General features: G+C 33.4%; 1 protein-coding gene across 2 annotated transcripts in view; it reads left to right on the top strand.

The window, feature by feature from the left end:
• The window catches only part of WDR81_1 (WD repeat-containing protein 81), a 54339-nt gene that overhangs the window by 11115 nt on the left and 27699 nt on the right, over window positions 1–15525 (top strand). The window contains exons 12-17 of one of the 2 annotated variants that reach the window (XM_051215890.1): window positions 1166–1283; window positions 3811–4010; window positions 5854–6013; window positions 6919–7194; window positions 10778–11391; window positions 13969–14242. In XM_051215890.1, coding sequence (XP_051073726.1) covers window positions 1166–1283; window positions 3811–4010; window positions 5854–6013; window positions 6919–7194; window positions 10778–11391; window positions 13969–14242 — 1642 coding nt within the window. The remainder of the gene's footprint in view (window positions 1–1165; window positions 1284–3810; window positions 4011–5853; window positions 6014–6918; window positions 7195–10777; window positions 11392–13968; window positions 14243–15525) is intronic. The other variant, XM_035731476.2, reaches the window with a different exon arrangement.

Consider the following 15525-nt stretch of genomic DNA (forward strand, 5'->3'; position numbering starts at 1 on the left):
TGTGAATCTGCTACCTTGGAAGAATCTTCTCGACCTTGAGTATGCGAATGATATTGTCTTAATGTGCGATAATGCCCAAGCCATGCAATCCGAATTTAATCAGTTGGCAATCAGTGCCCGTAGGTACGGTATGTGCTTTGCACCTTCGAAGTGCAAAGTCCTTCTACAAGACTGGCAGGATTCTAACCCTGTACTCACCCTGGATGGTGAGCAGATAGAAGTAGTTGAGAAGTTCGTGTATCTGGGTAGCTGCAAAAGTGCTGGTGGTGGCGTGAGTGATGAGATCAATCCATGTATAGTGAAAGTCAGAGCGGCTTATACTAATCTGGGCCATCTTTGGCGCTTCCGTGATGTTATTCTGGCTGTGAAAGGTCGGATCTACAACGCGTCGGTGAGAGCAGTTTTGCTCTATGCTTGTGAAACCTGGTCTCTCCGAGTTGAGGACGTTAGACGACTCTCTGTGTTTGACCATCGTTGTCTCCGAAGGATTGCTGACATCCAATGGCAACACCATGTTAGTAATGCAGAGGTTCGGCATCGTGTGCTCGGGCATAGAGACGATAATTCAATTGGTGGCACTATCTTGAAACATCGACTTCGGTGGCTTGGACACGTTCTACGAATGTTGTCCCAGAGAATTCTACGTCGTGTATTATTTGCCGGCTCTGAGACTGGTTGGAAAGAACGGAGAGGCGGTCAGTGTATGAAACAAAGCCGCACAGGACTGGTTTCTGTTGGACCTTCACGACTCCCTGGTTGGAGTCCTAGAGATTGTGCAACACAGTGACTAGAGACGTTATCAGATATTTCCTAGAATATGAGCCAGTGGGGACCCTGCTGTAACTTTATTTTACTTTCTTCATAAAAAGCGAACATAACTTCTTTAACTGAAAGAATTCTTTCTGGTTGTACTTTTGCGAACTGAACTGTTTCTCCCAATATTATATATTCCACTCTCATACATTAATTTCTGTTCGTCGTTGTTGTTGTCCTTTTATTATACGCACTTTACATTTTTTATCTCTTCAAATTCTCATTGTTATTGTGTGGCGCATATGTATCTGGTGCCCCTTTGTACCAATATTTATGTGTTCAAATAAATAAGTAGTTTGAAAGTAATAGCTCTCATTTAATCACTGTTTTTCGGTCTATGTCTTTTTTTTAGAAATAGAATATGGCTTCCTGATGATTATGATCCGTTAGAATTAATTAATATGCATCAAAATCTGTGCAAATTTCTGTACATTGAAACACATATACAAGATTTAAATGGTCTAGAACTTGTGAGTTAAAATAGCTCATTAGTAATAGTTTCAGCTTTATTTACCTTTGTTCTGTTGTTTCAAATGAATAATTGATTTGCATAAAATAACATCCCTAATGAATTCACAGTAAATAAATAATGCCGTGTTTTTTCCGCTTAACATCCATCTTGTTCCGTTCGCATAGATTATAATTTATTAATATTGTAATTGATATGTGGACAAAATGTTATTATTTATTTAAACACAAAAATTGGTACATAGAATGACCAAAATATACATGCACCACACAAATAATTTGATATATGTATGGGCTAGGATACTATCCGGGTGCCCAAATCAAAGCACGCGGGTTTCTTAGAGAGCCACTCCTCTTTCTAAGATGCAGAGTAATACTATCAATTTAGTTCACACACTAGTTGTGTAGTTCATTTGAAAGATGTTGTTTCTTTTTAATGGATTGTAACAAGTAAATTTAAAAATTGAAATCACCTGTAATTTATAGTCTGTTTTACCAGTGTTTGTCAAAAGTTCATCTTCATGTTCCTCTGTTAGTTTTTCTATAAACACATTCATTGAATTTTTATAAATTGGTTCTTTTTCATATAAACATTTCCCACTCTTACCATGAGCTATTGTGTTGACAGAAAATGAGTTACCTAATCGCAAAAAATTACTTCGCCATAATAGGTATTTTATATAGGCCTGGTTAATTTAACAGAAGTTCGATTAAATCAACTGGATTGTTAAAAATATTTTCAACATAAAGTAATGATTTAATTTCATTTGTGATATAATGTAATACACGCGTTCAAAATCCGGGACAGACTCACTTCAATCTTCATTTTGAGAACATTGTTTCTAAAATTATTCAGAAACGAACATTTTAAGTTAATTTTGATCTTAGTTTTTGTTGGAGACAATTTTTGGAAGCAAAATTTTCTAAACCTTAAATTGTATGTTTAGTTTAGCAAGTTAAATCAATGTACAAAGCCAGTTGGGAAATTGGTAGGTTCTGTTTTACTAAGCAAAAGTCTAAATCAAAGAATATTAAATGTTGAGTTATAATTTTAAGTTGTAAACTAGGAAAACCCATATTTTATCATATCAACATCATTGTAAAAATTAACTGTTGAAGGAACCTAGAAACCATAGAAACAAGATGTTTAATTATCATGATTCATTACATTCAAATGTAAAATTCACATATGGACATTATTTATTAAAATAAGAGTGAATTTCTGCGACTTAAGTATCTTGCCAAAATTGAATACGACTTAATCTCATGATATAATACACTTTAAGGCGTTCTTTTTGAATTAAATAATTTTTGTCACTCAATAGCTCCTGTTTCGTCTGTGCACCAAGAACGTTTAGTCAGGACTATTTCTTCGTAGGACAGTTAGAATATGCCTTGGAATGTGAACATAGAATAGTTAGATAGTATTCGAAAAAAATTCTTCAATGAATAATAACTATTCTATGAGGCTTTAGTAACAAGTATATGTTGATTTAGTTAACAAAAAGAAAATTCTATAGAAACTGTTGTTAATTAAAATAACCCATAGTGTCATCGAATAAGGAAAAGAGAATTCAGCGAAGAAAATTTTTCTTTTCGACGAAATCATTTACTTAAGCTGTACATTCGTATAACTATTGTTTCGTAGGTTTCGATCAAGTCCTCATAAAGAAAAAGTGATTTCTGCCTCGAAGAATAATTGAAAATAAGCTAACTAACCCTGATGCTTAACTCAGTCATTATGTGAGACATAGAAAACATACTTAAAAATATGAACAGAACAAAATGCTCTTTTTCAGTTAACTCCGACTATTTGTCGTACTTTTAAAGTACAAAAAGTGTCATTCCTCAGATAAATTTCTTGAATTTACCAAAGAATTGAAAAATAAATGACCGAATACTATGCCATAGAGTGATTATACTTTAGATACGAGTTATTCAATAATGAAATATCAGTAGATTTTCATTCTTCTGATAAGATAAAAATTCGGTTGTACTACTACTATATGTTTGTGACATCACTGAATGTTAGTCTGACTGCTGTTAAAAGGTCCATGCTATCGAGTTTGGGTCCTACAGACAACTGCTATTTATGGTTACAGATTCTTCGTAACATAGATCAGTATTAATTACAGTGGGACAGATCTACTCATTCTTTTTGACCCAATAAATTAAATGTTTCAGTATTATTACTCCACATTATTCATACACTCCGATTTAGTTCGGTTTTTTCGAACTATCTTGTATTTAATTTCTCACCACCATTGATGTTATTATTTTGATCGCTTTGTTTTTTATCCTACTGTTTTTATTTAAATTATGACAAGTTAACCCCATGCCCACTTTGTGCACAATCATACATTATTTATAACTAACGTCAAAACATCATGTCAGAACGTTTTATTTATGCTTATACACAACTATGATTTTTGTAAGTAATTAAATTTGTATATTTACGATGGAATAAGGTATCCGTATGGTTGTGTTTGTATTCACCGATATTTTCATAATCTGTTGTAATTTTTTCAGATTCAGTCATCAAAGCTGAATACTTCTGATAATGATTTTGACAATTTATTCAAAATTGATCTCGAATCATTGGCTTGTCTCATTGTTGAATTAAGTTTATTTTCAATAGTCAATTATGTTGAAGTTAATAAATGGAGTCATGGGGAACGTGTTAATTTTGCACGTTTGCAAGCACGTTTACATTGGGATAAAATACCAAAGTAATTCATTATTTTGTTAAACTATTCTTTTTAAGTTTGTTTAAGAAATGTTTTGACTGAGTTTGTTAGTATTAATGGGGCTTGATTAATTGTTTTTAGGTTTCAGGTTTTTCAAGTCTAAATTAATTACCTATTCCATAACATTGATCCTCATCTTAAAGATATGGCTTATTGGTTGTGTCTTTGTTAATATATGGTTCTTAAATTTACATATAATTAAAAAAATTTACCTAATACTCCATATCTGCTATCTCCTATCTAATTCATATCATTTCATGTATGACATTATATATGACCAAATATTTGACGAAACTGTTTATTATATTATAATTTCTCTCACCATACTCTATCCACATCTATTCGGATTATTAATCTCACAATATTCGTTTGATTTGTTACCCCGATCCAAGTAATCATCAAGTGGTGGTTAGTTTGAAGCGTTGACAAACTTATTTTACTTATGATCCTGAATTTGTATTCTGTATTTTAAATAATTCTATTTGTTTAAAATCATTTCTCTTGATCAGTGATATGAACTCGTAATTCTGAGACCTGGCTTAAGAATGTTCTGAAAAGGATATTCTTCGGTCAGGCATCTGTGTGTTCTAATAGGAGTAGTTAAATTGGAGCATATTCATTTAGAATTCAGTGAAGTTTAGCATATTTTTAATACAAGTTACAAATGTTATTAGCCTCAGTACTCATTAGGAAGTTGCAAGACATTGTTTATTGTATGTATAAGCCATAGCTTTTAGGTAGACATACAATATGAAACAGCTGTAGCATATATAGTCACGTAAGATTGGGTTGTGGTGTCTTTGGCTTGATTTGGGTCGATGATGCCAACCATTGTTGCTGAGCCTTTCAGTTTCTATAACTAATTCTGTACCTAAAAGCAATTTGTTTAATCTGTGAAGCAACTCCAATATCGTAATATTGATTTGTCATAATCTAAGACTGCTCCTCAACGTTTATTTCTATTTGACTGATGACTTGTAAACCTGAATTGTGAGGACCATATTATTCTGCCTTATGATTACAAAAAGCTCCTTGAATTACATCTTTACATTTGGGGTCAATACTGGTAATCCTGATTATAATTTTACCTTTATTCGATATCCTGGGTATAGTACTAGAGATTTCTCAACCTCATGATTTGAAATGTTATTATGGTTCACGGTAAATCAAAGTCAGCTGTAATCCTGTTTTGTTTTTATACTGTTCTTCATAAACAATAAGATGCACGTTTAAGATAGATGAAATCAATTTGGACCATACTTTTTGTTTAAACGTCATCATTTCATGGTGTTTATTTGTCTTTCTTTGAGCATTATTTTTCTTATTATTTCATAATATTATCATTTCATTTTTTATACCATATTTCTTAATCCATAATCTACCGACTATTTTATATTATATTGATTAAAACTTACGTTTGATCAGTTCATTATTATTTCCAACCCTCTTACCATAAATTCACATTGAAACCTAGTGAGAGAACGTATTTTGTCACTGGGTTTTATTACCACTTCAATCTTTATTCTTTTTGTTATACGTATTTATTTGATTTGATACATCTTTGTAAGTGCATGAATAAATACTTATGTCTATGTAACTTACTTTTATTAACCAAAATCTCCGTATAGAATAAAATGTATTGTGATTAAGTGACTACTTATAAATAGTATTTGAAATGTATAAACTTTCATTTAATAATAAATTATACTTATTACTAGAATGACTCTATACGTACTTACATAAAAGACTTTTTTACTAAATTTTATCTTTAATGAATAATCTTATCTCTGATTATTATCTAATGTTTTTTCATCTATTCCTATAGTTGTCTTCATGATGCTGTCAATTCTGTTTTACATCCATTTGATCAAAATCTTATTGGAGAACAATTTGATGAACGTTTTTTACCAACTGTAGATATTTTTCTTCATTTAATATGTGAATTTCCACCTTATATTTTCGATTTATTATATATTCGAGATTGGGTACGTTTTTGAAGATTTCCCTTGTGACATTTTTTAAGGACTCGATATTATGTCACTCGTTATAATCCGTTTATTGATTTTTTTTGTACTTTCAACACAACTATATGATTATAAAGGTAATATTTTCTTATTTTAATGTGTTAGAAATCGATCCATTCATAGGTTCTTTAATTGTTTTAGTACATACTGGCTGCATTATCTTTTAAATGGTAGAAGTAAGAGAATATGAGAATGTGTGAAATGTGTTTTTGTCTTTCACATTCGAAAAGTTATGCACCAATACCTGTTCTGAAGACAAAGACTTTCATAATTGCATAAACTGCAGTTAGCTGATAGCTGATATAATCTGAGCAACTATTTTAAAAATGGTCATTTGGTTTTTATTGTCGATTTTCACCTCCTGTGTTACTGGCCAACTAATTGAAGTGGAATACCGAGTAACTTACTAAAGAATTTCTTGTATCCTGCTTTACGATTATGAAGCATTATCGCTGAAAATAAAAGCACAAAACACATCTACATTTCAAAATGTAATCGCTTCCAAAGTATTGATCTTGTATGATGGAATTGGGCGATCAAAATTTACAATTAAATGATATATAACTTTAGCGATAACCTCGGTCCTTTATTGATATTTTTGAGAATCTTATCAGTTCTTCAACCATCTATTCATAGGTTATTTATATAGAGTGATTTTCCCGATTGAATCATTAACTTGTAATGCAAACTGAAATTAAATGGTTTATATCAGTGTATTTTTCCTCGTAAATTTTACTTTAAGTATGTTTTGATAAGCATTTAGTTCATTCATACATAACTTTATTTCAATTTCAACATTTTATTACTTGTATCATTCATAATATTCATTGTATCTTAATTTTTTCCCAAAACATTGGATCATATAGCTAATTAATATCGATTCCAACCAATCGTTTCAACAGTTACAATCGTTCTCACCCTACATACCAAAAACATGCTTGCTTTCAGCATTTTTCCCTAGTAATCATCAAAGTGAATTGTATAATCTGGTAAATTTGTCAACTGTTCACATTCCAATTGATGTAATCAGATTACTATATCCATATATTCAATCAGCAGTGTATGCAAATCCTAATTGGTTTGTGAATATTTTAAATTCATCCAAAATGTTAGAGCTGTTTTCAACAATAGGAGGTCTTGAAGTGAGTTTTCCTTGTAGTTGTATGGTTTCACAGTTGTGTTTCAGTCCTTAGTTACAATTCATGTTAGTTTCATTTATTGTATTACTGTTTTTTTCCTCACATTGATAATCCATTTTCATTGTCATTCTACTTATTTCTCAGCACTGTTGATCAACAGGGAGAATATATATTTTAAGTTTTGTTGTGAATCTCACAAACTTTGATGGATATATCTTGCAATGTAACAACTGATCGTCTCTTCTGATAATTCGCATCAAATTACTTGAATAGTTTATCAGGGCATATTATATATGATTTCAAGTGATCTATATCATTTACACCTTATTTCGCTGTCATGCTAATAACAGCTTAAACCACTTATATTTTGTACCAAGTCTTCCATAAGACCTTACCATAATCCATGTCACATGTACATTCTGTTAGTCGACATTCTTGAAGCATTTGGTGTAAGTGGTTCTCATATTTTACCATATTTTCATATCACGTTAATTACCAAATGACCACATAGTATTCATTTTATGGAGATCCGTATTCGGGCATTTGGCTTCATGCAACATTAAGTTTCGCAGCTAATGATACAACCCAATTTCATGCATCAAGGTAGGTATAGTGGAATGTGAACCTGTGACTCGGTGGCTGGAAGTCAAACATCTTAACCACTGAGCTACTGCTCCAAATAACCACATAATGATAAAAATAGCTCCACTCAGTATTATATGTTTAGTACAATATGGAATTTCCAACATACAGTATTTCAACAATTTTCTCTTAACACTTCTATTACAAAAAAGATATATACATAAATATATACGTGAAATACGTAAGTAAATTATATGGAGTTAAGTTATATGAAATCAAATGAAATATTTATCAGCAAATAAAAATTTGTACAACTGTAAATTAACAACATGTTCAACAATATAGGTTTTTGATGAGGTCAGCTTTCACGACCTGTGCGTTACATGATAAATGTGCTAAATACAGTATCGCACAAATTTTGTGTTGTGTTTGCGTACATGAATTGTAACATGTTTGCGTATCGTTCTGCCAAAAGATATACTAGAAGAACGATGTGAATAGAGCGGATGGTTAATATCTGATAAAATTAATATTTACCAGTAGTTTACAAGGTTCAAAATGTTTATCCACAATCATATTCATAATGACATCAAAAGATTCACCACAAATCCTATTAATTCTATTCATCACTCCACAAAATTTTCTCAAAAACCCAGAAAAAAATATATTGGGGAACAGTAAAGGATAATAGGCATCATACAAAAATTTATGAATTGTAAAAGTAAATGTCGAGTAATACCAAAACATGTGGCCTCTTTATATTATGTCAGATGTAAAACGCTTTTCGGTATTAATAAAACACGAAGATACCAAGAGGGATCACAAGAAAAACCTACATCAAGATAAATGACAGTTTTCACTATGGAATTTCCTACATTACAAACTTTATGTTGTTCTAACGAGGTCATTAAGTGCTTTTCATGTCTCAAGTTGAAGTTGACAGTTTGGCACTTAGAAGGCTGAAGTATGAGACCTTTAAAAATAAATTACTTTCTAATGAGCATTGAGAACTTATTCATTTCAAAGGGCTTTACAGCATAAGAAACACATACATACAATAAGGCCATTCTCATACCTAACAAAAGTGTCATACAGAAAGGAAACAAGAAAAAGGAATATAAAAGAATAGCTCCTTGTGATACACTAGAAATAGAATACCTTCCACAAGCACAGTGTATTCTCTTTTAGAAAATTAATACAACTGCCGCTTGGTTATCTTGCTCTCGATGTTAACGCTGACAAAGTTGCTTAATTATAGAGGTCATGGAATATAATTGAAGGCAGGAGTTTATTCTGGAAATGCATATCGAACGTACTTCTTACCCTTTTCCAAACTAAACACTATATTATGATGCAGGACAGCAGCAATACCCATGAGACTTCTTTCATATTAGCAAGAAAACTAATATTGATCTGAGCACTCCTCCAGACTGAATTAAAAGTAGCAATAGTTTTTCCATCGTTTCACTTGGACAAAAAAACATGAAGGCAGAATTCAAGGTAACGGTTGATAACATCGTCGGTGTTTTCCATCAGTCATTTCTAAATAAATCCCAGTTTGTTATTGGAAACATTTTTCTCAGATCTTGGGTATTTTCATTTGAGTAGCTTCTACATTTTAATTCTCTGGCCTGATGCAAAAATATATTCTTTCCAAGCTTCCTACATACTTTAGGCATAATATGAATAGTGCAATGAAACACATTTACGAGTCATATGTATTTCTACATTATTAGCAATCTAAAACTAGAGACCCATTATAATTGGTGGGGAAATCGACTAGGTTCTGATGATTTAGAGATAGAAGAAAGCTTTAATCACACGGACTGAAATCACCACATGCAATTAAAAGAAAACCGCTGAAGCTAGGGGTGGCAAATCCAGGGAACTCATCAATTGTAACAGATAGTTCAGATGAGGTACTGTCTGGTTTCACGTAAATGTTGACAACATAAATAGAAATGCACTTGTTCATGTGTTCAAGTGGATGGTATATTAAGGATAAACAGTCGATGAATTCCTTTAAAGACCTAAAATATGTATAGTTTGATTAAAACTAGGTCAAATTTATAAACGTAGCTACACCATAGCCGCACCTTTCCTTATTTTTCGATCTATCCTGACGATAAATATATAGTGATACTAAACTATCTCCATGCAAATCATTTAACCAGGTTTTTCGAATTGCGTTTAGACCATAATTACGGTATATGTTAAGACCTAGTAGAAATCAAAGAGTGTGTCTTGCCCATTAGTGATCTGGATTTGGAAGCTAGCAGTTGAAGAATAGAGATCTGATTAACATATATTACCAACCTCTGCGGTTGCATTTTCTGTAATTTATGAAGCGATAGATCGTAAATTTTTTATGTACACATGGGGGTAGGTTATACAGTTTTAAGACATAATCGGTAAGTTAAAACAAACAAAAAGATTTTTAAATATCTGAATGGTAGAAAAATAGGTATCATAGATGCTCAAGAAGGCCGCCAAACTACATAGGGCAAATTCATGGTATAAAGCATGTGTTACTGATGTTGATTTTACTAATTAGCGTTCCTATTGACAAACTCGCGTTTTATGTGATTCTCAGTCTCGAAGTTCCTTATTTAATTGGAACTCCCTATGTTTACGTTGTATAACCATTATATTGTTATGCATTGTCATAGATTACACAACTCAAAATAATTAATCGTTATGAGATTTTGCGCTTAATCTGCTCTTTACTGCTAATTTTCGTTCACTTAAGATAATAATTGCAGTATTGTTATTCGTAAATTGCATGCATCATTATCCATCTAAATAAAGCATGTACATGGTTTTCTAATTTAAATGTGATATTACACATCCTCAATTATCCCGACTTTTAAAATTTCATTTTCTTATTGGTAACTATTTATAATGCTGAATGAAAACGGAGCTACCATTCATCAAATATGTGCGTTGACATCGTTAATCGACTGTATTCTTTTACTGTTATTCTTGATTTTTCTTTGTTATTTAGTTCATACGATCACATCTTCTCCCACTAATTATCTATCTATACAAACCTGAACAACTTAAACGTATGTCAAGTGATATCTCCCCGAGAATTCCTCTTGCTTTATTATATTCACGTTTATTTCTACGTCGTTTATTGGCTTATTTAAATGTGAACACATTTCTTGTACATATTTTACCTTATATAACCCTTAGTCTTATTGGTGGCAGTATAAACGCTTTATCTGATGAAAATATTGTATGGCATCAAAGAAGTTATGCTGGCCTTACAAATGAACAAATAGATTCTAAGAATTCAAATACTAACCAAAACACGCCTGAATCATTGAGTCGCAATCTAGAATTAAATGATGAATCTTTAATATATGATCAAGAGGAAAATATATCAGCACATTGCGATTTATTGTTTTATAAACAAGATGTTCTGAATGTAGATGAGATTGGAATTGATCTTCGGAGTTTAATAAATGATGAAGAATTTCAATTCTTAGAAGATGCTAAAAGTTTATCTATGTTCACTTGCGTAAAGTCCAATGAAGAAGAATGTGATGTTAGTGGCAAATCGCTTAACAGTTGTGCAAATGATGTAACATCAGCAATTTCTCTTCATTCCTCAAAGTAAGCAATTTGCATGCCATATTACCCATAACTACCTATCCTAAGTGCTGTGATAGGTGTTCTGGTAGTTGTTACTTTTCGGTTATTCATATCACTAAAAAATGCTTCCTTTAATGTACCTGAAAAGGAGGCTAACTTAACAGTGGTGACCATAACTGCAGCACCCAAGAGACAAATGTTTAAACTTGACTTCACATATTCTTTTTCCAATTAGTTCTTGATATGTTGACTTAGTACTTTTAATACTTTACCACAACCAATAGAAATCCATGGAGTATGTTGAGGTGTGGTATTTTTAAGGTTGACATTTTCTAACTATTTCCCACCGTTGTAATGATGCAGAATCACTGCAGATGCCAGCTTTCTGAAGTAAATCTTAAAGACGTCACATCCCTGTACATACAATTATGCCACTTTGTCTTCGGACCTTAGTTTGCTGCTTTTAATCCTACTGCTCTTCAACTGACCTGTCTAGAGTGGTGGGAAGTAAGAGGATGAACGTTCCACTCAATATAACCCTACTGGGTCATCATTTTATGTAATCTTGACCGCCAAGTCAAAGTAGCAGGTATGGTGAGGTTAATTGCCCATCACTTGAAAAAGTAGTTGGAATATTATTACACTATATATAACATGCTAGTTTACAAAACATAAACGGTTTATGAACTAAATTGTTGAATTTCCCCTTTTCAGGGGGTATAAAATTGTTAAACACTCTTGTCGGTAGTAAATGAATCAATATTGAAACAGTAACCAAACCGAACTGTTAATACTAACTTCATGTAAAAGTCCTGTGACAACCATAGAGGGATTAGTTTAACTAATATAGTATCTAAAATACTAGCCCCGATAATTATCAGACGCCTAACTAAAACTCGTGAACTGCAAACACGAGAGAATCAAACTGGCTTCAGACCTGGTCGTGGCTGCATCGACCACATATTCACCATTCGTCAGGCTCTAGAACATAGGCATACTTATCGACGTCCGACAATGATGGTCTTTCTTGACTTAAAAGCAGCATTTGACTCGGTAGACCGCGAGATTCTGTGACAGTGTATAATGTTTCGAATTATTTGATTTATAGCACGAACTAAGAGTACCAGAAATAACACAATTGAATTAAGAAGTGAGACACAAGCACAAACGAATGTATTGTATTTGGAATTCGAAATCAAGCATTTAACAAGTATAAAGGTATCATTAGTTTATTCAAACACCACATAGTGTCTCATTGAAAGGCGTACCTCAGAAGTACATAAACCTTGTGAAGGCTCTTTACTCGAACACTACCAGTCGAGTCAGAGCTTATGGTGAACTGTCATCTGGTTTTGCAACCTCAAATGGTGTCCGTCAAGGCTGTCCACTTTCTCCATTTTTGTTTAACTTCATCATAGACCTATTGATGGAAATAACATTCTCGTCTACTGAATTCCCGGGTATTGATCTCCTTCCAGGAGATCCACTTATCAACTTAGAATACGCAGATGACATAGTCCTGTTTAGTGAAGACGCTGATAAAATGCAGTCTTCTGGTAGCACTAAGCAACAATGCCAGAATGTTCGGCATGCGCTTCTCTCCCTCTAAATGTAAGTTGTTGCTTCAGGACTGGTCTGCGTCAACACCTGAACTAACGATAGGGAGTGAAGTAGTCGAACGCGTTGACAACTTCACTTATCTTGGAAGTCTGATCAGCCCTAATGGGTTGGTGTCTGACGAAATCTCAGCACAGATTCGAAAAGCTCGCTTGGCTTCTGCCAACTTACGTCACCTGTGGCGAAGGCGAGATATCCGTCTATCAATAAAAGGACGAGTATACTGCGCGGCAGTCCATTCTGTTTTAATTTACGGCAGCGAAACATGGCCTTTAAGAGTAGAAGACACTCGTAAGCTACTAGTATTTGACCACAGATGCCTTAGAAATATTGCTGGCATCTGCTGGGATTACCGGGTAAGTAATAGTGAGGTTAGACGCAGGGTATTGGGGAATGATGGTAAATCAGTTGATGAGGTTGTGAATTTTCATCGACTGAGATGGTTGGGCCACGTGTTACGTATGCCTGAACACCGATTACCACGACGTGCAATGCTAACCGGTATTGGAGATGGTTGGAAGAAAGTTAGGGGCGGCCAAACCAAAACGTGGCATCAGTGCTTGAAGTCACTAACTTCTAGTCTGAGCCGTGTTGGGAGATGCAGACTACTTGGTTGGTGTCCGCGTGACTGTCGTAACCGATGGTTGGAGACTTGGTGATATGGCTCAGAATCTATCACAGTGGTGTCGCTGTATACACTCTCTGTCTTCCCTTAAACTAATAGATTAAAATCGCTTCATATCCTTCTTTCTATGAACTAATTCTTTCTTCCTGTACAATATCCTTATTGCAATCTCTCTTTTATATATTACCACTTCTGAACCAACTATTTTTATGAATCCGGTGTCCATCTTGTTGTGTTAATGAGGTATGGCAACTTGGACCGATGCATATATGTGCCTGGTTTTACATATGTTCATGTAATTAATCTAGCATTTGTCATCTATCAAAATTTCTCTCTCGCTTTTTTTCCTCTTGTAGTTCCATCACGCATAATTGTAACGTATCACAATTGTTACATGACAGTTTAACCGAAGATAAATCTGTTTGTGGTGAACCGAAGAAGGTTTCATTTTCAAATAAAACATCCTTTAATAATAGTAATAGTAGTAGTAATTGTTCTAATATAAGCAGCATTCCACCAATCACTGCAGCTATGGATAGTCTTGATTGGCTTTCTAGACGTATTGGTCCTGTAATGACGATTAAATATATTGTTAAGTATTTATTAACTACATTGACATTGTGCTATGAAGTGAGCAGATTTTTAATACTTTCTTACCTTTTCATTAATTTTTTTCGTTTTACAATAACAGGTTAAAGATGTTGTTAAATTTGTACTTATAAAGATTATTTTCAGCAGATGCATATTTTATCAGTATTGGGTTGTGGAGATTGTTGAGTTTTGATTGAGATCGTAAATTTTCCTATTGAAAAGATGTAATCATTGGAGCTTATTCGTGTCGGGTGTGAGGCAGTTACCCATCGAAGACAATGGAAGATGGTCGCGCAATATCGTGGATTAGTTGAATTTAGACATAAACACCGTTGGATGCCGGCTCAGTAGTCTAGAGGTTATGCGTTCGCCCGTGAGACCAAAGGTCGTGCGTTCGAGTCCAGCATGCGGGGTCGTGGGTGCGCACTGCTGAGGGATCCCGTACTAGGACGAAAAGGCCGTCCAGTGCTTCCAGGTTTTCAATGATGGTCTAACATTAATGGATTTATGATTAGTAAGAAAAACCATGTACTTTGAGAAGAGAGTTTTCATAAGTGACTTGCCTATCTGGTTATTTTAGTAATCCGAAATATTTCGTTTATATCGTACTATATTTATCATATTGTTATCTTTGTTCATGTTTGCACTCTTTTGTAGTGATTTGAGCTATGGATATGTTGTTACAAGTATTAAATTTATCTTCCCAGCCTTTTCGAATGTCAAACAATGTATTTTGCCTTAAACCTGACCGGCTTTTAGATTATTAGTTTGATTATATAATCGTAGGATCTGAACAGAACATATTGAAAAAAATATTCTTCGTTCATATACCTGTTTTAACAAGATGTGAATTTTTCAGAGACTATTTCCTTTCAATAAAGCCATGAAGCATTCTAATTTAGACCACCAATGAGAACCTAGAAGCACTGGACCATCGTTTTTCCCAAAATATGACTCCTCAGTAGCGCGCATCCACGAACGCTTAAACCTCCAGACCACTGAGTCGGGATCAAACGGTGGCAATATCTAACTTCAATCAATTCACGACATTGCATGACCATCTTCGCGACTTAAATGAAATTCAGCAATTTCCATAACCCTTTACTAAAAACTACATTCTCTAACTTTTTATCTAAGGTATTCTGAAGCGGAATTTTTAACTTAGAAAGTTGTCTTAAAGTTTATTAACATTTATTAATTATTGAAATGATGTTAAAACCAGTGACAAGTGACTTTTATTTTAATTTATATGTAAATCACAATTGACGAAGGTAAAACCAGTAATGAATATATAGCTTCTTTCGTTAAAAAAGCACCGTTTT

This window comes from Schistosoma haematobium, chromosome 1 (genome assembly GCF_000699445.3).
Source record: "Schistosoma haematobium chromosome 1, whole genome shotgun sequence".
Classification (NCBI taxonomy): domain Eukaryota; kingdom Metazoa; phylum Platyhelminthes; class Trematoda; order Strigeidida; family Schistosomatidae; genus Schistosoma; species Schistosoma haematobium.